We start from the raw sequence: 22,028 nt of genomic DNA, 5'->3' as shown, positions 1-22,028 counted from the left end.
TCAACCACCAAGTATAAGCATCATTTAAAAAGGGAGGAAAAATAATCAATCTATCAACATTCTATTTAAGGACACCTTACAAAAACAGAGGACTAAACACCACCTAGTCCATACGTGCAAGTTATCTGTGGTTGGATTTTAAGAATTTAGAACATGAACAATTACAGTAGGGTCTCTGGCAATGGAAGCCTCCAGGCAGCTGGAAAGATGAAGTGCTATCTGTACTGCAACGATCACTAGAGTGAAACAAAAAACCCATCACTTCTCCTGGTTGCACTAAAGGTACATTTGTTCCCCTAAGCCCTTATGCTTTTGTCAAGCCAACTTCCTCAGCCTTGCTGCTTTCTTAAATCTTAGATCTGTCCCATAGAAATCCCTTTGCACTATAAAAAAAAAAAGGAAACTCTTCATTTGTGACACAAAATTTTCAACTCTTTTTAATGCAATTTATCAGGTCCTTTCAAAATGTAACCAAAAAGACCCCAACATATCCAGAACAAGTTGTTAGAAGGAAGCATTAGATCTAAATATTTAATACTATCTATGAGAACCTAGATTTCAACATGCTATAATTAAATCTCCAAGTAAATCTTTTTCCTATCAATCAAGCAGGAACTGTGGCACAAATATATCTCAGCTGTCAAAAGTATTTTAACTATCCTTGAGGTATCTCTTTATTTTTTCCAAAAAGATGTTTTCTGTACTGTAGTAAAACTAACATAGTCTTAACAACTTCTGTAAGTATGCGTCAAAACTGTGTCTCGGTATACAGGAGGCAAAGCAGGCCTCTGGCTTGAGGTAGGTATCTGAAGTATCAAACTTCACTTGAAATTAAAATATCCATCTACAACTATATGAAAGACATACTTTTTAAGCAAGCAGTCATTTTAGATTTTCTCAAAGAGACTACAGAAGAAGGGAAGACAGTCTTATTACGGTAACCAAAATACAGACAACCCAGAAAAATTACTCCAACAGACAGAATTAATTGCTGCAAATTTAACTGTGTTAGGCTGTAACTGCAAAACTTTCTCATTCATAAAAAAGCATCCCAAACTGTAATTCTAATTTATGCAGTCTTCACATTTCAGTTCAGACAAGCATAATTTTTATCCTCAGACTAATTTTATTAAAATTTAAATTCAAGTTCTGCCATGTCTTTTGCTGATGTAAAAATTTTTTACAAGCCGCATCACTATACTGTTAAGCCCATTACTCATTACAGATGAACTAACAGAATAACAGAAATGTTAATCATGTCCTAGTCTGATGTCATTCTGCAAGTTGATACATAATATATTTCAGTAGCATATACCTCTAAAAGACTGCAGAACAGTACAGCATCTCTCTAGATCCTCGCATCTAGCACACACAACTACTAAGCTGAAAGGAGAAGGTATCGCACAGTGCCAAGAGGCTGTGAGGTGCCAGTGGTCAAGCAAGAAGTGAGAGGAGGCTATTCCTCATTCCATTCTCCCCTCCTTCCCCTTTCTTTGTGCCTGCCTCAACTAGTCAAAAAACAAGCACAGGGGATTCTACTTTGTGGCACGTGTGGCCCAGGAGAACTCTAAAAGTCCCTGAAGACTAACGTTTGTTACTTCTGTCAGAAAAACTAAGAATCCTATCTTAAAGTTTCTAGAAATTCATATCCATCTGACTTCATGGACAAGGCAGCTAAAAAAATAATGCCAAAACCACTGACCAGAATCTTCATCAGGAGCATGCTTCAGCTCTTCTGCATCTGTGATACCAGATCTTAAAGATGATGTGGTATGCTAATGCGAATGCTGAACGAATTTATTAGCATCTGTAAAATGCAGACCTTCCTGGTGAACTTATGACAGTAAATTAATTTAATCTCTATTACGTTATTGGCATACATACTGCTTCCTTTTATATACAAAAGTAATTGCATGTTTCAGAAATCAAAAATCCAATTGCTGCTCATGTCTCACTTTGGCACTGTATCTGGATGAACTACTTTACCTGCAAGAGCTGTCACCCACAAATGTGTAATTTATGAGCGCTTCATGGCAATCTGGTATAAGGCATACTTAGACAGACATATTCCATTTTACTGAGCTTTGAAAAGCATGTAAAACTAACAAAAATAAATAAAATCGGAGGACATGGGTCATACTTCACATTATTCAGATTAAAAATGAAGAAACTCCATCAAATTGTCAAACGTTTCTGTATAGCTGGCCTAAATATGCTTTTGTTAAAGTTATACTTCACTGAAAAGCTAGGGAACTTGCTTGTAGACTTCACAAGGGTAAGTGCCACCTTTACATTTTATGTATTTTCTAGGGTTTAGCTGATTATTTATTTTCTTTTACCGATTTGCCATAAAAAGCCTACAGCTTCTCCTTGGTTTATACTGAAGTTCACATTAAATGTCCACCTGAATTCAGGTTCACTTCACGGAGCCTGCAGGTAAGGTCTGTTCACCATTACTGACATGGTGAAATTTCCAAAATTTCAGCCTAACACTGTGACAACCCCAGATGAAAGGAAAGAGTCTGAGAAGTGAAGCCTCCTGAGATGCAGAACATACCTCAAGCTTCAACTCAAAGCATTCATTTTTTGACCTCACTGAATTTGAGATCTCTCTGTTCCCAGAGCACTGGAGGAAAGAACAGCATATGGGCTGACATGATGAGAACTGGAGTTTCCAGAAAGATTAGAGTAAGCATATAATAAATTCAGAAGAGAGATTTACTGGTTACTACACTAAAGTTATAATGAAGGCATGTTGAGCCTGGCTGCTGAATGGGCATAAGAATAAAAACTCAACAAAAAAGTGATATTCACCTTTGGACATGTTTGCAAGAATTGGCATTTCCCTGAACACCTTACAAAATACTTTACAAGCCATAGAGTGGCTTACAATTCAATTAAAAAGCAAGTTTGATACCGGGAGCACCCTAAGCCAAAAATACTGTTAGAAAAAGACAATTTCACTCTCTTGTCATCTTTACACCACTGATGTTTGGTATTTTCCTGTATTTTCTAAGTAGACATTACAAGGATTGTCCTGTATCTTTGTTGCAAAATCTTCCTGTATACAGAGCTGACTACTTCAAAACGATGCTTTAAGAAACTCTAGCTACCCCATTTCTTTTGGGAATACAACCTTTATGTCTTAAAAATAGAGAGTTCAATGTATAAAAGCAAATGCAATGTATTCCAAACTTCACAGCACAGTTTCACAATTTATTTCAAATCAGATTAACTCAGGACTGCCACAAGAAAAGAGCTCTTCCATTCCCTTGTTCTCAAGCATTCATTTCTGCCCCAGAGCACCCACCCTCAGTCTACCTGCCAGCACAGTCTCTTATGTGCCATGACAACTTTTACACTTAATTTAGCTAATAATTATGTATTTGCTGGGTTAGTATTAACTAACTAGCTCAGTTTTCCCCATCCAACTCACAGAGCAGTGGCATAAATAGCTGCATTCCCACCAGGAAAGGTGGAAGGCAGGAACTCTTCTTTGCACAGTAGTGCTGTCTTACCCCAGCCGAAGCTAACGGCCACTGTCACCACCACTTCAAAACTAAATAACTCCTTTTCTTCCTTCAGACACCATCAAGATCTGTTGCAAAAGAAAAGCTACCAGTGACAATCAAAGGACAGCTATTAACTTAAAAAGGACTGAAGTATTCTTCTACAACGACCCTCCAAATTTCAAGTCATCACTGGGAGAACACTGAAGAATGAAATGACTGAAGTCCTTTTGCAAAAAAACTCTTAAGCTGTTTTTTGATGCTCTTTAGGGTTTTATTCTTTTAAGAACACAGAAGACCCTCATTCTTTTTTTCAGGTTCAAATTACACATGAAAATAAGCAAAGAGCATTAAGATGTATTGCAGCTATGAATAAAGCAGAAGTGGCAGTGTTTCTTGACAAAGTAAAATAATCTCAGAAGCAATACAAATATGCAAATGATTTTCAGAGATAACTCCATGACAAGATTTCAACAGTCTTGCTGCTGAAATTAATTTCTCCTTACAAATGATACAACTGAACAAAGAGAGGTAACAGCTCCAACATATGGAGGCCAGTAATGACACCAATCAGATAAAGTGATATATTCTTGAAGAAAGCACAGGTCCTTGAGATGGTGTAACTGATGCAAATATTACACCTCTCAAAGCAGGACAGGGCTTCAGTGACTGTGCCGAAACTTCAGACTTTTAAACAGTGGCAACTAGTCCTAGGGACACAGCAGCAAAGAGTTTCTTCTCTAACAGAGAAACAACTGCATTCCCTGAAAAAGAACAATTAACATGTAGTCCAATCTGTAAGAAATTCTACATCTGATTATTTCTTTGCAATACTTTTGTATTTGTAATATTCATAATTATTTTTAATTACGATTTTGGCCTGGTTTAGTCACATGTACCAGATAAACTTACAATTATTCTTCTGAGAAGCACATTTGAAAGCATTAGGTATTTCTGAATCAACTATTTCTAACATTTCCAGATTTTTATCACGAGCAGACCATGACACTTACTAAGTGCAGCCCTCAACAGTTCTTAAAATGGATCTTGGAAAATAACATGTGAAAAGCCAAACTAGTTCAGACCAAAGGTCTGTCTAGCCAGCATCTTCTCTCCAGTGAAGACCAGAAGCAGATGGTAAGGGAAAAAAAGAAATAGGACAAACATATTTAACAATCTCCCTCAACATTTTTCCAGCCTCTATTTCCACCTCGGGGGATATCATGAATCTGATGCAGGCTGTCTATTTAGTAATCCTCAATTAATAACTATTCTTAGCCCTGTTTAATCCTGCAAGTTGCTGCAACTCCAACGTTCTTTGACAAGACCTTCCCCATGTCTACTGTCTGTCACAGGAACCAACACATCTTTAACTACCTGCTTGCTTTTTGAAGATTTTATGTTGGACAAGGCCGTGAGCAGTCCAACCCCAGTCATCCTTTTCACCCTGGTTCTGATTTTGCAAACCTCAATGGCGTAACCTCCTTTTTCCAGGCTGAAGAGTCCTAACCAGCTCAGTCATTCCTCATACAGAGACTGATGTATACCTTCAGTCCTCGAATCAGCCTTGTTGCCCTCCTAGCTTTCCAAGATGCAGGAACCAGAACAGCACACAGTAATTCAGGGCACAGGCAACCCATAGATAGATTCATAAAATGGGAGTAATAATATTCTGTATTGCCGTTGTCTGTCTGTTGTAACAAATCTTAATGTTTGATATGCCTGACAGATGTCTTTAAGTATTACCAAGCACTGAGCTAGCATGCCTACCTGAAAATGTTGCTCCTAAGTGCTAACAGTCAGCACAGAGGCCATCAGTTTATGTGTGAAGTTAGGACTGGTTTTCACCCACATGCATCGCTTTCATCTACACTACATTTCACCAGTCATTTTATTCCTCAGATACTACTGTCTCTCAATCCTGCTGCAATTCCACAATCAGTCCTCATCCTTACCAGCTCAAAGAGCTTTGCAGCATCAGTGAGGCGTCCCTCTCTACTTCTTCCCTAGGACAATTATGAATAGATGGGGTAGCAGAGGTCCTTACTTCAACATTGTAATTTACTCCTGCCCCCTGTTTCTTATCTTTTTAACTGACTAATTATCCATGCAGAAACCTTCTTTATTATCTCATCACTAAATTTCCTCGAGAGCCTTTGGGAAGAGATGCTGTAAAAAACCTTTATGAAACTTCAGTAAAATATAGCAGCCAGATCAACTTATTAATGGTCTTACTTGACGTACACCTCAAAAACCCATGAAAAGTAAGGCAGAACTTTTCTCTGTGAAAACTCCATTGATTCTCTGCAATTAAATCATATTCATCAGGTGCTGGTCTGTCCATAACTAAGTAGTTCCTACTCAGATGCACCATACTGATGTCCAACTTACATGTCTGTACTTCCCAGGTTCCCTGAAACATTTTTTTTATTTTTTATTTTTTTTAATTTTGCCCTTGAGTTTTCTTTGGTGAGTTAGTATCAGCCACTCCCAGCAGTCTGCTATTGCTCATTTTGTCTGTTTCTTCTACAACCTCTTCTACTGTCACTGTAATTTTTTGAGAGATTCTGCTGCAGCTTGCCCATAAAAAGGGTTTTACAATGTGACTCCCTCCACTTACCTTCACAGCAACGAACAACACAGCATCAATTTACCTCCCCCCCTGCAACAGCGTGCAACAGCCTTGTTGTTGCTGAGTGCTCCTTATCATCCCTCAGCCCCCCTGAGTGATTCTTGCTCCTGCTGCATATGAAAAATGGCATTTGGGTTTAATAGCATTTTGCAGAGCTTCGAGCAAATGAATCAAACTCCCCACCTTTGCCTCCTTTAGACCTATTTTTATGTGCTGAAGTTTATGATCCTTTTGTTTTCTTCATTTAGCTAAAACTTCAGCTTTTTAAAGGATAGTTTCACATTTCCTTGGCCTTTGTTATTTTGCTGTTCAGCTATCCAGTCAGTCTTCCCTTTAGCCTTACTCATACCTTTCTTATCTGTTAGCGTGCACTGGCACTGTACATTGAACATTTGTTATTCTCCAAACCACCTGTAAGGATGTAATTCTTTTAGATGCTGATTTTAGCTTGAAAAGTTCATGAATGGGAGCAACAGATAGCTGGACTCAATAAAGCTTGAGATCCATCGCAGTCTTATATTAAGAAAGTCACAGTCAGTTCACATTATTACTATTACAAAATTAGGAATCACAAGCATAGAGGGTATTTTGATTGCTTATGCTGGTGGAAAGAACGGATTGACCTTATAATTCGACCTAGTATGACAAAAAAGCAAAAAGCTAAAGCTGTAATGTTATATCTTCGAAATGTCAGGAAATCCTGGAGTTTTGTATCAGCCTTCATGCTGTCTTCTTACATTACAATAAATCTGTACTTTAAATAGCAGAAATCTAACCAAGGTTATAATAATTTATAATGCGACCTTAAATACACACATAAAGTATTATGAGATATGCAAGCATAAAATCCTGCAATATGTTATGCTAAAAATAATTCTCATAGTATCTTTATTCTTAGAAATACCTGATAGAAGATCTCTTCCCTATACATGTAATAATTCCTTCAGCAACCTTTGTCTTTCCATCTCTCCCAGTTAGCTACTAGGCCTACCTCAGAAGCAAAGAGAAAAACGAGCTGGCTGAGCTGAATTCCAGATGCAAGTAAGTGCCACTGTTTTTACTGATACAGTTTATGATGTCACATGCCAACTAAATTTTCATTCAACTGAAGATTATAAATTCTGTGGTTTTGGTGTTGTAGAAAGAGCAACATATAGACATAATTGCTTAAGTGTAATACATAATTAAAGGACAAGTATCCAAGATGCAATGTAGTCACATTATTTTAAAAGACTGCGTGCAAATCTGCTTATGTGTTTAAACATGCATGCGCACACGCACACACTAATCCATATCCTCTACGTGTTTACTGAAACTTTCAGTCTTAAACTGAACAGCCACAGAATTACAATCTACAAAAATTCACTAAGAGGAATTGCTGTTAGAACATCAGAATGCGCCATCTGGAATATGAAAGAAGCAAATGGCAGAATATTGGCACTGCCTGATATAAAACAAGGAAGCCCTCAATAACCCCTCAATGTGTTTGAAGACACACTATACTAGCCTGCACAGCACAGAGAACTGATGCTGAAGCAAACAGTTCTGATTATATACTTTCATAATCTTGTGATTTAAGGGTAGTAAACTGTAAAATTCCTACTGACTTTGTGACATGCTTTACCGAAATTATGTGTGTAGAGTAATGAACATTTTTTCATAGTTTCAGGTAAGTTTATAAAAAAGAGTAAAGATTAAGCATGAACAAATCAATTATTTTCAGAAGTTTTCTTTGAATGTCTTTTTTTCTTTGAATAACTACTTAAAATCATGTGTATGTAAAGCAATACACAGAAAGCGGCATTTAATACGAACAAGTATTTTCCATATATTAAAAAAAAAAAAAAGAAAATACAGGTAAAGACAAATCTTGTTTTGTTTCTTTGTTTTCTTATATAGGAGAATATATAAGACAATCCTACCACTATTTTAGAGTCATGTGGTCATTGCTACTAAAACAATCAGCCACTAAATACTAACTATCCCACTCAGATAATCAGGTTATAGTTACTGTCAGTTTGGTTCTGCAAACACACTGAAACATTGCAGCATCTCTTCTAGAGTTACAGGCTATATTCTACTTTTTTTTTTCAGTAACCCAACTGAAGCTTTCCTTTCCTCAATGTGATTGAAAAAAAAAAAAAAGTATTTGTTATTCCCAGTTTTAGACTAGGAAATTATTTCATTAAGACAGAGCCATTTTCAATTCTATTATCATCTTGTAACATAAACAGTAAGTAGAGATAAAATTTCAGTAAAATCCTGTTAATTGCATTCCTGTGACGAAAAAGATTGCTGCAAGATACTCCTGCTCCTAAAGAACATATGTTGCATGCAAAAAAATCAGTCAAAACATAATCAGTTAACAGTTGTCTTTGAAAAATTAATCTAAAAGACATTATTAATGTTGCAGTAAAATAAACAAGATCACACATTTTGCTCTTTCTAAGCATTAGCTTTACATGCTGGAAGATTATTGTTTTCTGTGGGAATTGTATCACCATCTCATTTTCTCCATCATTACTGCTGGAATGCCATAGCAAACCAGCTAGATATTTGAACAGCTGAGTTTTCTTTCATTTGTTTGTTTGCATGGTAGCTCATTTCAGATCTCTTTAAATGTTAATAATTAAAAGTTGAAAAACTAGTAAAAACCTATTTTAGCCATCAAGGCACTATAGGTTTTCTTCGTATCAAATCTCTGACTTTCTGGCAAATTTTAGTTAAGGACACGATTGCCGTTTCCACACCTGATATTTTAAGTAACTTTTATATAACCAATGAAAAATCTGATCAAATTTTGAGGTATACATAGAAAATGAAGAAAATGAAGTAAATAATGATAACCCTTCTCAAAATGAAAACAAACAGTACTCATCTTCCTGGCATTACAGAACAAACTTCCACTAACACATATTTTAAGGCATCACTCAAAATACTAATCTGGGTTCGAGATCATTTCACAATGTAATTGGGCCCCACCAAAATTGAAAGCTGCAGTAACTTTAAGCCACAGCCATACCCGTGTGCATGCACTCATGTGAAAGTATCGCACACACTAAATTGCACCGAGGCCGTGACAACATGCAACTTAGTAATGTGCAATATCTCCACCAGAGCAAGCAGAATGGGAGCTTCAGGGAAGAAGGGTATGGTGCATTCAGGAAGAGAACGACATGCTGCTCAGGGAAAGGAAAATGGTTCAGGCAAAGGTGTGCATGCTACTACTTTGGAGACCTGTGAATTTGAGAATTACTGCTTCATCCATTCAGGGGCAAAAAAAAAAAAAAAAAAAAAAAAAAATCCGGACAAGAGCACCACCTCCTTATTTCAGGGGTAAAGGACCTAATTTTCCTACTTATTCAATGAGGTAGGTGACTTGAGAACTAACTTGATTTTACAGAACCTTGCTGAACAAAGCAAATCTCACACTGATATGTGCAGATAACGATCACCTTCTGACCCTCAAAATACTACATTATTAATAGAATCATAATTACAATGAAAAATTTTGCTAACTAGTATTGAGAACTAGTTATCTTAAATACAATAAACTGATCCAAGCGGTTCTCACATTTCTAAAGCAAGTCATCTTCCTAACCCTGACTGAGTGTTGCTGAAAGAATTCCTGCAGCTCAACCTACTCTGGCTTAACCCTTCTGCCCCAGTTGCCAGTCCTCTCCCTATCCCCCTTTTTCCACTGGTTCTTGTAGCTGACTTTTAGTAGTTTCAGTGAAAGAAAAATCACTTACTTACTATGTTCACAGGTTGCTAAACATCACTGCCAGTCAAGAGAGTCTTGCACACAACAGAGTTGCATTACTACCTTCATAATTCATCACATTTTTGTGCCAATACTCACTTATGTAATATGGAAAACAGGAAAAAAATAAAAATTAAAAAAGAAAAAAAGGACAGAATGGCAGGAGTGATGAAAGGCAAAAGGCAAATGAAGCATTTATCAAGAAAAGAAATAGTAATGAAGTGTGGCCACACCAAGAAAGTGAAAATTGGAGTGAGAACGACCCAAGATTGATTGCAAAGCAAATAAAAAGAGAAACAGATAAACCAACTTGGCATGAAAGAACAAAACTATTAGAGAACAGCAGCTATTTTGCTACTGAGGCATTAGCAGTATTCAGGATTATTACAATTTTCCTAAATTTTTATTTCTCACCTTATTTGCAGGCAATGGCACACAAAATTCCAGCACAGAATTTGGCATTGTGAATTTTGAATTACTTGCTTTATTTGAAGTAGCATCAGTACTTCATACATGAGTCAAACCCCTGAAGTCACACATGGCTTTGGTAGTGATATTCCTCCCAGGCTTTTTACAGAATCATCACATAAATACTGATCTTCCCTCTCCCCCCTGCAGACTAAATGCTGCCTTCCCCACAATGCAACTGATCAGAAGGAGCAAAGGCAATACATGGCAAAAGAGCACACACAAGTGCTTTTTCACACAAGTGCATTTTCACCATGAAAATTACTCAAAGCTGGGAAAACTAATTTATGAACAGTTTGAAAAACTGTGTTTGCTCTATATTCCAAACACTGCCAGTCCCCTTTTGCAGGCTTGCTTGGAGGCCTGCTGTGAGAACTGGGACAATTCCATCAAAGGCAGATATCTTGGGCAAAGGCAAATGTCCAGCTTACCAACAGAATCACATTTGCAACATGGGGAAAGAGCAATCCAGCAGCATGCCATGTCTTGCATTTCTCTTCGTCTCCTTGTGCCGGGAGAAGCCTAGAAAGACTGAATTATGCTCCCAGGCTGAGATGCTCCTCCCTGAGCAAAGGCGCTCCCTGCATCCCTCCCTCTCCTCTAAGGGTCTAAAGTCTTAGAAGAGCTTCTTGAAGAGGAAGCCAGATACTCCGTGGCAGTGCACAAAGAGTAGCAACAGATCAAGCGAAGACATTAGAGACACAGCTGTTGCTTTGGAAAAGCAGAAGACTGCAGTTCTGCCAGGAAGAAGTGCTGGACTTCACCCTTAAGGTCCCTTCTAGCTGCTTCATTAGGTGTTTTTAAGACTGGGCAATAGACAATAAAAAAAAAAAAGGGGGGGGGGGAGAGGGGGGGAGGCAAACAATAAAACAAAAACAACTGAAAAAAAAAAAAAAAAAAAGAAATAAATGCCGCCTCTGTTATTTGGCACTTTGACAACATGATCTGGACTCCTTCTGTCCCCTCCTGGTCTCCACAGTCCAGGAAAGATTCGTTGTGGGCCCAGCTCAAAGCCTCTGAGATGGTGAGGGGCACACAAGGGCAGGCAGAGGGAGCTGCCTCCGGGCTGCATGAAGAAGAGAAGGCTTGGGGTGGGTCTGACTGGTGACTGCAGCTGAGTGAGCAGCACTAGCCCTAGGAGAAATCCCAGCTAGATAAAAGGAAGACTGTCGCCATGAAGCTGCTCAGACATGGCATAGGGACTCGGAGGGGCTGTGGAGCCTCTGTGCTTGAGAGTATTCAAACACGATTGAACAAAGTCCTGAGCAACAGGATCCAAACGCAGCTGCTCTGAGCAGGATTTTAGATTGGAGACCTCCAAGCGTCTCTCCCACTTTCTGTGCTTCCGTGGTTCTTTGAGCATGAGCTCTCCTGTCTTCCCCAAGGTCCTCCCTCCGCGGCCTGGGACAGGCTCCTCACATGGTGCTAGCACAGCCCAAAGGACGCCAGGCCATCTCCTCTCTCCCTCAGGACTCTGTTTAGAAGATATGGCACCTCTCCACATTCCAGAGGCAGGGCCAGGGGACAGGGAAGAAGAGTCCACGCAACACTTGGCAATCAGCAATTCTTCATGGAGTGCTGGCAGACCTTGTGCAGGCCGGACGGGCCTCCTTTTCCCACTGGTGGGATGTCTGGTTGCTTTTTTGCTCCGTCACAGCCACTGTCAAGCACGGGGACTGTGCCACTTGCAGGGTATCAGCTCAGTGGGGGTGACTGAGGACCCCTGACCCTCCTGGAACATGGCTGCCACTGCCTCATCAAGGGGACCCCAGGCAAAAGATAAGGAGGGGGGGGCTGGAGCCCAGGGCTTAAGAGGGGAGGTGGAGGGCAGTCCCTGTGCCCAAGGGGCAGTCTTTCTCTCAGGCAAGCAATATGGCAGGTGGGAGTGGTCCCCAGGATGAGTGCCCTCAGCCCCTGCAAACCCTCTTCCTTCCCTCACATTTGGGCATCTTTCAGGCCACAGGCCCGCCACGCCCAAACCCGCCACAGTGGGCCACACGTATCAGCTGCAGACACAGTGGCCACCACAATGGCCTGCTGCTGTCACCAGCCACCTCACTGACTTCTGTTCCAGCTCTATAAAAATAGGGGCCCCTGCAGCTGGCCCACAGGTTGCTGAGCTTCCAGGCCCTGAGGCCAAGCATGCTTGAAAGGATGAGGAGCTGGAGCAGAGAGGTAGATGGCTGCCCACCTTCGGCTTAGGCGGAAAGCACCTCCCAGGAGGAGGAAACAGAAGCAGCGGAGGAGGAGGAACAACAAAAACACGCCTTGTGCCACGGGCGCAATTGACCTTGCTTCTCTGATAGACAGCACGTGGCGCCTGGCTGCAGGCCCACCAGGGAACAGCGTGGAGCCCAGGCGCGTGTGCCTGTCAGGGCGCAGCCGGAGCAGCGAGGCGGGTGGCTGCCCACCTTTGCGTGGGACAGGAGAGACAGTTCCCACAACCACTGAAGAAGAAGGCACCTCCCAGGTGCCTGAAGAAGAGCAGTCAGTGCAGGAGGAGGAAGAGGAGGAGGAACAACGTTACCCCTCATGCCACTGGAGCCATTCATTGCCTGCACTCATGCAACAGATGTCGTCCAGCGCTCAGCTCTGGACGCACAGGGGAGCAGCATGGGGCCCTGGTGTGTCTGTCTGCTGAGGCACGGTGTGAGGCCCCGGCCTGACAGCCCACCGAAGGATGATGTGGAGCCCATGGAGGTGGATCCACCTCGAGAAGAATCGTTGATGGCAGCGGGTCCGCCTGCCACAGGGATCACCTGGAAAGTACCCCAGCCATCCAGGCTCCATGTGAGATGGCTCCAGCAGCGTCACAGGAGCACCCAGCCGGTTCCTTATCGGCGGCCCAGCCTCTGCGCCTTCATGACTGGACAATAATAATAAACAACACCAGAAGAATAAAAATGTTTTCGTGCTATCTTATTTGGCACTTCGGTGACTGCATCCTCACTCTTGTCACTCTCCCTGCCACTCTGCCTTTTGAGTAGGAGGCTCTTTTTGGAAACTCCGTTTCCATGCCTACTTTCATGCTTTTTTGTCCTGCTGAGCACAAGGCAGAGTGGTTCTCCCACCGTGTCCATGCCTCACCCATCTGGATACCATGGGAGGCTGTGTCATGGTCCCTGCTCAAGTCAGAGTAAATGGCAGTCCTGCTAGGACAGTCACCTCCTCAAAGCAAGGCTCATGTTGGTCCCTGCACAACTTGTCCTTGGTGAAGCTGTGCTGGGTGTTCAAACCTTGTCCTCTGATGCCTCCAACTGAACTTCTGTATTCACCACCCTGCCTCTGTACCACTAGGCTAGTCAAGCAATCTCCCAGGTTAGGCATGGCATGGCATGGTTCGCCCTTGGCAAACCCCTGCTGGTTTCCAGCACCTGATACATGCTGCTGGTATCTTGTCTCCCTTCTATTCTGGATGAACAGATTTCCTATCAAAGGCCAGAAGTGCACTTCAATGCATGGCTTGCAGCAGTTAGCTTTTGGATTCCCTTCAACTTCTTTAAAACTCCTGCAGTGTCATCACAGCTGCATCTTTTTTTCTTCCACTACTCAAGTGCAAATTTAACGTCTGAGATACCGTGACAGAAACGGTCAGATTCAACACTTGGCTCAAAATGGGCTGGAAAGCTGTTTTCACCCCAGTACAGCTCATAAATCAATCCACATGAACAGAGAACTGTCACTGTCTTTGCAAGGTGGTGAGAAAATTATTTATAAAATCTATAGCTACTTATTTTCTGGACAATAAAAATTACAACAGAGCTCTGATTAGAGAAACTGAAATGGGAAAAAGTCTTGGTTTGATTTGGTGCTTGCTGGATAACAGCTTCAAGTTAAGGGATTTCTTGAGCTACAGAAACCATCTGCTGATTGTCCTCCTCTTCTTTCCCCCTTGCTCTTCTCCTCATAAATGGCAAAGGGCTCAAAGGAACAGACTTCCTTGATTGTATCGAAGTTCCCTAGTGCTTTTCATGAACACATTTTAAATAAAAGAGCAACGCAAGTGACTGACAACATGGAAGAGTATTTTCATGTCATTTGGTCCCTGAGCAGCAGAGATTTAACAGCATCTCTTGCCAGGAGGATCCTTGCCCTCTGGACAGGACTAGTTAGATGCACTCTTAGCTTTGTGGACGTGTTATGTCCTGCTGAAGAGTGAGGGGAGCTGGAACACAGCTGGTGACTTTCAAGATTTATAACCTGGTCTTTCTATACTTTTGGTCATCTTGAATGCATCATGAGTATTCTGAGGCTGAATTCATGTTGTGTGCCATCACAGTCTAACGATGGAAGTGATGACAGAAGTTTCATTATTTGGTAATTCATAACACAAGAGGAACCTCTTCCTCTCATCCTACCACCAAGCATGAACATCCATTTTGCATGCCTTTCATAGATGAGGTGAACAAGCCATTTTTAGGTTCCTACTCCTCTAGCAACAACTCATCTTCAAAAACAAAGGATAGCTGCTACTTTGTGACAAAAGAAATGGCTTGCAGTGATAACTGTTTTTCATATGGCAATAAATTTGGCATGCATGAAGTCATGGGAATTTGTTACTATAAATCTTCATATTTACATACTGAAGATCACAGTAAGCACTGAGTGGAATGTATTGAGTGGAATGGAAGCTAATCTAGAAGCTTTATGATAAATCCTTAGGTACAACTGAGCAAGAGAGAACAACTTCTGAAAATCTCAGAAGAATCATGCCAAAGAATTCAAACAAGGCAACAAGTACTGGCTACTTCAAACAAGCAAATATGACTGACTGATTCAGGCTACCTTAGTGAACACACAAGACTGAGTGAATTCCCTTGCATATGACAAGCAGCTTCACATTTCACATTCTCCAGACGCTGGCTTTTTCTCATTGTATTTGCAGTTACTGATGCATGCTAGCTCTTTCCTACTCTTTTTTTCCTGTGGTTTCTCTAATATTACTTTCTTTCTTTCTTTCCACCATTCTAAACTCTGACAAGTATCTTGGTTCACCTATGTCACAGACCTATAAACTTAAAATTGCATTTAATACAATCCTCCTTGTAGAGTATCCATGCACAGAGAAGCCATATCCTATTCCTGACATGGTACCCTTCTACCAAGGGCTAAAGAAAATCATGAGACAAGTTTCATTTTCTAAATCTGCTCGCATTCTTCAGAAGAGACAGAACTGAGATATCAACCATGTGATCAATGAAAACTCAGTAGCAGGGCTATTAACTTTCTGGCAGACTTCCAAATTTGTTGCTTTTAGTCTCGATTGTCCCTTCATTTCAAACTTACTACAGCAGTTCTCCCTGTCATTCAAGATCTTACACAGCATGATATAACCTTCTCATTGTTAAAATGTACCCAGAAACAGCTTAATTCCAGTAACAGATAACAATGCTCACTTGTAAAGCACACCTAAGAACAATGGCAAACATTTGGCATTGAGTTTGGAAAGCAGTTTTAATACAGCACTGGTTTAAAGTCTATTCATGTTTTGTATGTATGCACAAGAGGGCACAGAAAGCAGTGGTGTAAGAGACAATAGCTGTATAGAACTTTGCATGGAGTCTGCTGACTTTGCCCAGTCTGCCAGCTTTTTTGAAAGAGCGAGCTATGCCTTAAACACCTTATTTAAAATCCAACATGTTAGTGTTTCAAGCTGCTAACAGGTGAAAGTTGACAGTTTTATTCATCTGTGATGAATGAAATACATTACTGTACCACCCCAAAAATTGCTTTATTGTTAAATCTCAGTGAATCATACTTAAAAAAAAAAAAAAAATCCTTCTTCAATTACTCTAGTAGTTTAGAGGTGAAACATCAGAATGGTAACTGAGCGTGAAACACTGTGCATGCACTCTGGAAGCGCAGTACAGTAGCGCTTCACATGGGATAAGGAGAGTGCTCCCCTGTTGTTCCATTTGGGGTAATTTGGTTCATGCAGATCACGAGCTAGATTCCTCTCAGATGAAAATGAACTGGAAAATGCACTCCAGAAGCATATCTAATACATTCCAGCTGCAAATGGGTACTCAGTCCCCAAGATTAGATTAAAAATAGTTCAAACTAAATAACTCAGATGTGCACAGCACAGGTGTCAGGTCTTCCCTTTCAACTGTTCTGCTGTATGAATCTGCTCCTACTGAGCTGCCCTACCTGATAATGCCAACATAGCTGCAAACACACTGCTTCCTGATGGGTTAGAGATGTCACGGGTGTATCAGTTTTACAAAATACTAGTATTCACTACAGCACAGATCTCAAACTTTTTTTTAAGGTAAGTCCAATCAAATTGCTCTTTTAACAATCAAGGGGGGAAAAAATCATTAGTGATAGGTTTTTGAGAATTGTTGAGATTTGCACCTCGCCTTTGAAACATGAGCTGTTGCAATTGCTAAATATTTGTAGTTGAGCATCAAATTTAAAAACTAATTTTCCAGAAAGGGCAAGAAATAAACAACATACCTTATTGCTTCCTCCACAGATTGGCCAACTATATTGGAGGAGGGACCTGGCTGAGACAAAGGTGTCAGGCTTATGACCCATTTTACTGGCTTGTAATACTCATCACTGGAACTCAACAGGTAGAACAGCGTGGTCAGAAAAATCACCTGCAAAATAAATTGGAGTTTTAAATTCAAAGGCAATAAATACCTTCCAGAACTACAGTTTACAGCTCTACTTCAGATACTGGACTTCATTGGAAAAGGTACAAAATACTATTCCACAAGCTCAGATTTAGAGAAACACACAGAACTAGAAGAATAATTTTCTCCCCTGCTCCACAAAGGACTTAACAGTTGTCACTAACCATTATAAAACCTTTAGCCCTGTTCAGCCTCCTCCCAAAGTCACATATAGATCTAGAAATTTGTGTGTTTCCCGCATGTTTAGCAGATCAAAAAATTGCTGAATAGTAACATCTACTCTTAAAAAACAAACAAAAAAACCAACCAAACAAACAAAAAACAAAAAACCAAAAGACAACAAAAAATGCCAAATAAATCCAAGTTGCCTCAAGAGTCATTATGCAGCTGGATATCAGATATGAATTAAATAAAAACTCACAAAGAGAAAATTTATAATTATTAGGCTGGCAATCCAGACTGAATACTCCTGTAAATTTAAAGATGAGACTCAGCAGAACAGATGGCAATTCTATTGTTTTAGTTTAAAGACCAGAAAAATACAATCAGATTCTATTAACTTCCTGTATACTCAAGTCCACTGTGTTTTCCTTATTTTCCTGTTAGTGGGCTCAGCAATTTCTTGGGCTAAGCATACATCACAGAAACGTGTCCAGCTTGAAACAGAATACCTCAAACAAGGAAAATCCACTGTATGCTTCAGTGTTAAACTATGGCTTATATTTGCTTCATCTGCAAGCCTTAGATCTTTTTTCTTTCTTCACAAGATTAAAAAAAAATATTTCACTTTCCTTATTTCCAATCTACTTGTATGCTAGAATAAATGACATCTTAATCTTTTGATAAGCCAAACAGCCTGACCTCCGTAAGCAATTTATCCAGACCCAGACACCTCATGCCCTATTCCTGCATTCTCTCTGAACACACTAAGAATAAAAAAAAAAAAAAATGCAGACAGTACTAGACAGCACAACATGCAGTATTCAATTCTCAGTCTCAAGAATGCCATCAGTTTGACTGCTTCCAATTCCTTTCTACTCAGTGAAATTTTACTACTCCTCCTCACCACCTTCCCAGCCTTTGTCTTGAATGTCAGACTCAGCTATTCACCTACTGTGACCACTTTCCAAAATGTCATATACAGGTTTAGGCTGTATTCCATCTTCCCAGGTGTGTAACTTCTGCTTTGGGTGATAAACCAATCTATCTGCTACAACAAGTCATTACATCAGCACATTTAAAACACCATACTGTTAACATTAATGTTGAGATCATTAAAAAAACAAACAAACAAACAAACAAACAAAAAAAAACAACAAAACAAAAAACCCTGAAACTGAATTAGGCCTTGGTTTAACAGGAAATAATCCAGTGCCAGTAGCAGTATCAGTATCAGCTATGTTTTGTTAGAATTTCAAACAAATATATCTTAAAAATTGAATCAGACTTTAGCATCCTCTGTAATGCTGCAAGTATGGTTATTTTCTCCTTGATAGGTTTTCTCCTTGATATGGCCTGCTGTTTCTCCTAAACTACTGTACTACTTCCTGATTTAGCTACAAAACTCCCTATATTGAAGTAGGCATCCAGGTGATGTTTCGTCTTCCTTCCACTGGGATCCAGCTACAGATCCTTCTTACACTGTAGTTTTCAACACAGAAAGCAGCATACTGTTCTTAATACAATATCCACTCATCCTGACATTCCCAAAAAACATAGTGAAAAACAGCTCCACTGGATCTTGTTTTATTAGGACAGCCTCTGTGAACTTCTGAAGATGTTGCCTTTTGAAAAGAATATTGCAGCAAGGGAACAAGCAAATGAACTGCAGCAGCAGGCAAAGCTTGATTCCCTGTGTATGAAAAACACGCAGGGCTGACTTGAGGCAGGCTGTGAATAATGGCTGGGGATTAGTGGCAACACACACAGCACCTGTACTGACTGGAAAATCTGTTCTTCCCCAGAGTTCACAGAAGAAGCTTGCTTTCTTAGGGAGTAACAGCACACTAACATACACATACCCACCTGAACTGTAAAAGTCAAAGTGGTAGCTGTGGATGAACAGCAATAGAATAAAATGGCATTAAACTAAACAACAAACTAGGAAAAAAGATACAAACCTAGCTCAATTTCTGTTAAGGCAAGATGCATGCAACCACAGCACCATACCAAATCAGCTGAATTCTAGATTATCTGAATTTTTGAAAATTAACCTATCTGCTTTAGCTCAATAGGTAGAGAAATGCAAACCAGTGGCCTGCTGACTGTTCAAGTAAGTAGAACAGCCTCACTAGTACATTCAGCAGCAAAAAGATATGTCCTACCCTATATCAATTGGAGTCTGAAATTTTTCAGATCTTTTCTACAGGGTATCTGAGATTTCAGATGTTACCTAAATTGTTTCCTAAGCAACAATTCAAGATCCTGCTGATGACTATAAAAGAGAAATTCAAAGATAGAATAGTAAGATCCTTCCATTATTTAACAACTGATGGATTCCTATTTCTTGCTGTAGAATTTGTTCTGTAGCCCAAAATATTAAATACTCTAATTTGAGGGGGGATAGACTCAATTAAAGGAGAAAGCTACAGGGAAACATTCTATGCTAAGATGGTAATTCAGCATTTCCACATGTATCAAGAAACACGTGACTTCATTGCTTGTGCGCCAGGTCCATAGACTTGGGAAATATTTTTGTATCTGCCTTTCATACCCAATCTTCTGCCCCAAAGCCGTGTTCTTAGCTTTTTTTATTTTTACAGCATCAAAAATTTGCATCTTCCCTGCAGGACTGTAGATGCCAACCAGTCACATGGAGCTTTTCTCTTCCAATCTTCGTAACAGAGTATGAGCAGAGTGTGTATGTGTGTGTGAGCATACATGTGTGCATATATATACACTAACACACACAGAGAAAGGCACAGATACATACATCCATGTGCATGTGTGTGCAGATATGAACTTGTATTCAGAAGTGAAATAGGAGTGACATTCTTGTAATTAACAATCAGTTTTCAAATGTCTGTTGAGGATCTTAACACAGTCTTACTGGATCATGAATGGATACGCTACACAGATTACTTCCAACTGAATGTGTTGATGCAAGTTGTATTTTTCAAAATGGAGGTTCTGAACAAAGTGTCCATTACATCTGTGTTTTAAAGCACACTTTTTTAAACCATTTGTCAAAACAAAATTCACTATTTTAATTTTTATTCAAGATGACTAAAACTGGACTGAAATGTACTCAGTTGAAAAGCTAACCACTTCAGGTATTATCTTGTTAGAAAATCTAAATTAGTTTGTGCCACTTCAAACTAGTAAAAACTCTTCTGTAGCAACTAAGAATCCTTCAAAATTAAAAAATAAGAGTACAGTTAAAGCTGCGGTGGTGCTTTTTTTTTTTTAAACACAGCTCTACCTAGACATAATTGAAAATAAATTCTTCTGTTTCACATTTAGAAAAAACACTTCCTTCAGTATCCCATTAACTATAACTTTTGTCAAAACACAGACATGGTATTTTCAAGAGACTCAGCTTTTTCAGCTGATGCTGCTGACTGGACCACAGCAACACATAAAATGTGCTCAAATGCTGCCTACCTAGCTTTAGGGTTCAGCCCATTCAAAATGTAAAGATTCCATTCTAAAACTGCATTTAAAAAAAAAAAAAAAAAAAGAGAGAAAGATGGCAAAAGGATACTCGGCAAGGTAGCAGTCAAAGATGCAGAAACTAAACTAAGACAATAAAATCTCTGAAACTATTTGTTCTTCACATTCAAAATTAACTCTATACCAAATCTCGTTCTCCTTACTGGACAACAGTGAGAATCTTCCCAGGAAATTGTGAACTTCGTAATTCAAGACTTTCCAAAAGAGAGCAGAAAACAGCTCATGCTGAAATCTCAGCTTAAAGAAGAACTAAATTGTTAGCCATGCTTAGAAAGCAAATTATTTTTAAAAGGTGTCTCTATAGCAAAAGATGCGAGTATGCCTCGAGATCCCAGAAGAACAAGTACTGTTAAGGTAACTCCTGGTCTTCTCCTCCCCACTTGGAGGGTGTTTCTCTTTAGCTCTGAAAGAAGGAACGTGAAGAGCAGGTAAATCTAACAATGACATAATACCAAATGGGATTCAGTAACAATGTACATCACAAAAGTTAAGAAAATTGCAGTGATTTATCCGAGGGTCACATCTGGATTTTCTCTGCTTTTTGCATTAAGCTGTTGCAGCTGGGAAAGAGAAAAAAAAGCACAAGGAAAATTTAAGAAGCAGTTATGTTATTTCTACATGGACTCCATGACAGTTAAGATATCCTAAAAAGTACTTTAGGGTTCAACTAAATTCTCACAGCAACTAACGTTTTCATTTACTTATTGCCCCAAATAATGGATTGTATTAATCTTCATTTAGTGCAGGCCATTTACTGAATATACTAAATTTAAGTACTTTCTCTTTCAGACATAAGCTGTCAAGAAACCCACACTAAACACTATAAAAACAAGTCCATTAATTTACCTTTTTGTGTTTTAAGAAGATCTGTTTAATTTTTCGAGCAAGAACCTTTGCGAAAGACTTTCATAAATATGAGAAACTCTGCCTCTGAATAGACACAACAGCCTAGGAAATGTGCAGTGCAAACAAGACTAAGTTATAGCACTCCCACAGTGTTTAACAGCATTAATAATTACTCTTCAGGTAGGCATGCGTATTTTAAATACCTTCACAAGAGACAGTTCATACAGTTACAAGAATGCCAACACTCATACATAACATTTTCTGTGCAGAGAAATGGAGGCAAGCATATCCCTTTACCCCAGCATATCTGAAGTACAGTTAACAATTCAGAGATTTTTTTTGCCTTATTTCTTAAAAGTTGAAGTATTTGTAATTTACCAGTTCTGCTGTTTGCATTTCAAAGGCTACCATTATCAAGATTCTACAGAAAAAACTCATACATGTATCAAAACAAGTATTTCCTATAAGGCAGGATCATGCATCACAGCAACAGCATG

The 22,028-nt window shown here is 39.6% G+C and overlaps 1 protein-coding gene across 1 annotated transcript in view; it reads right to left on the bottom strand.

Moving 5' to 3' along the window:
- Positions 1 to 22,028, bottom strand: part of TMEM245 (transmembrane protein 245) — a 90,388-nt gene that overhangs the window by 14,710 nt on the left and 53,650 nt on the right. The window contains exon 14 of the mRNA XM_032989015.2: positions 16,832 to 16,977. Within this exon, the coding sequence (XP_032844906.2) occupies positions 16,832 to 16,977 (146 nt within the window). The remainder of the gene's footprint in view (positions 1 to 16,831; positions 16,978 to 22,028) is intronic.

The sequence above is a fragment of the Tyto alba genome, unplaced genomic scaffold (genome assembly GCF_018691265.1).
Source record: "Tyto alba isolate M040663 unplaced genomic scaffold, T.alba_DEE_v4.0 Super-Scaffold_27, whole genome shotgun sequence".
NCBI lineage: Eukaryota > Metazoa > Chordata > Aves > Strigiformes > Tytonidae > Tyto > Tyto alba.
Note: the sequence above shows the minus strand (reverse complement) of the source record. Positions and strands in the feature narration are given on the sequence as shown.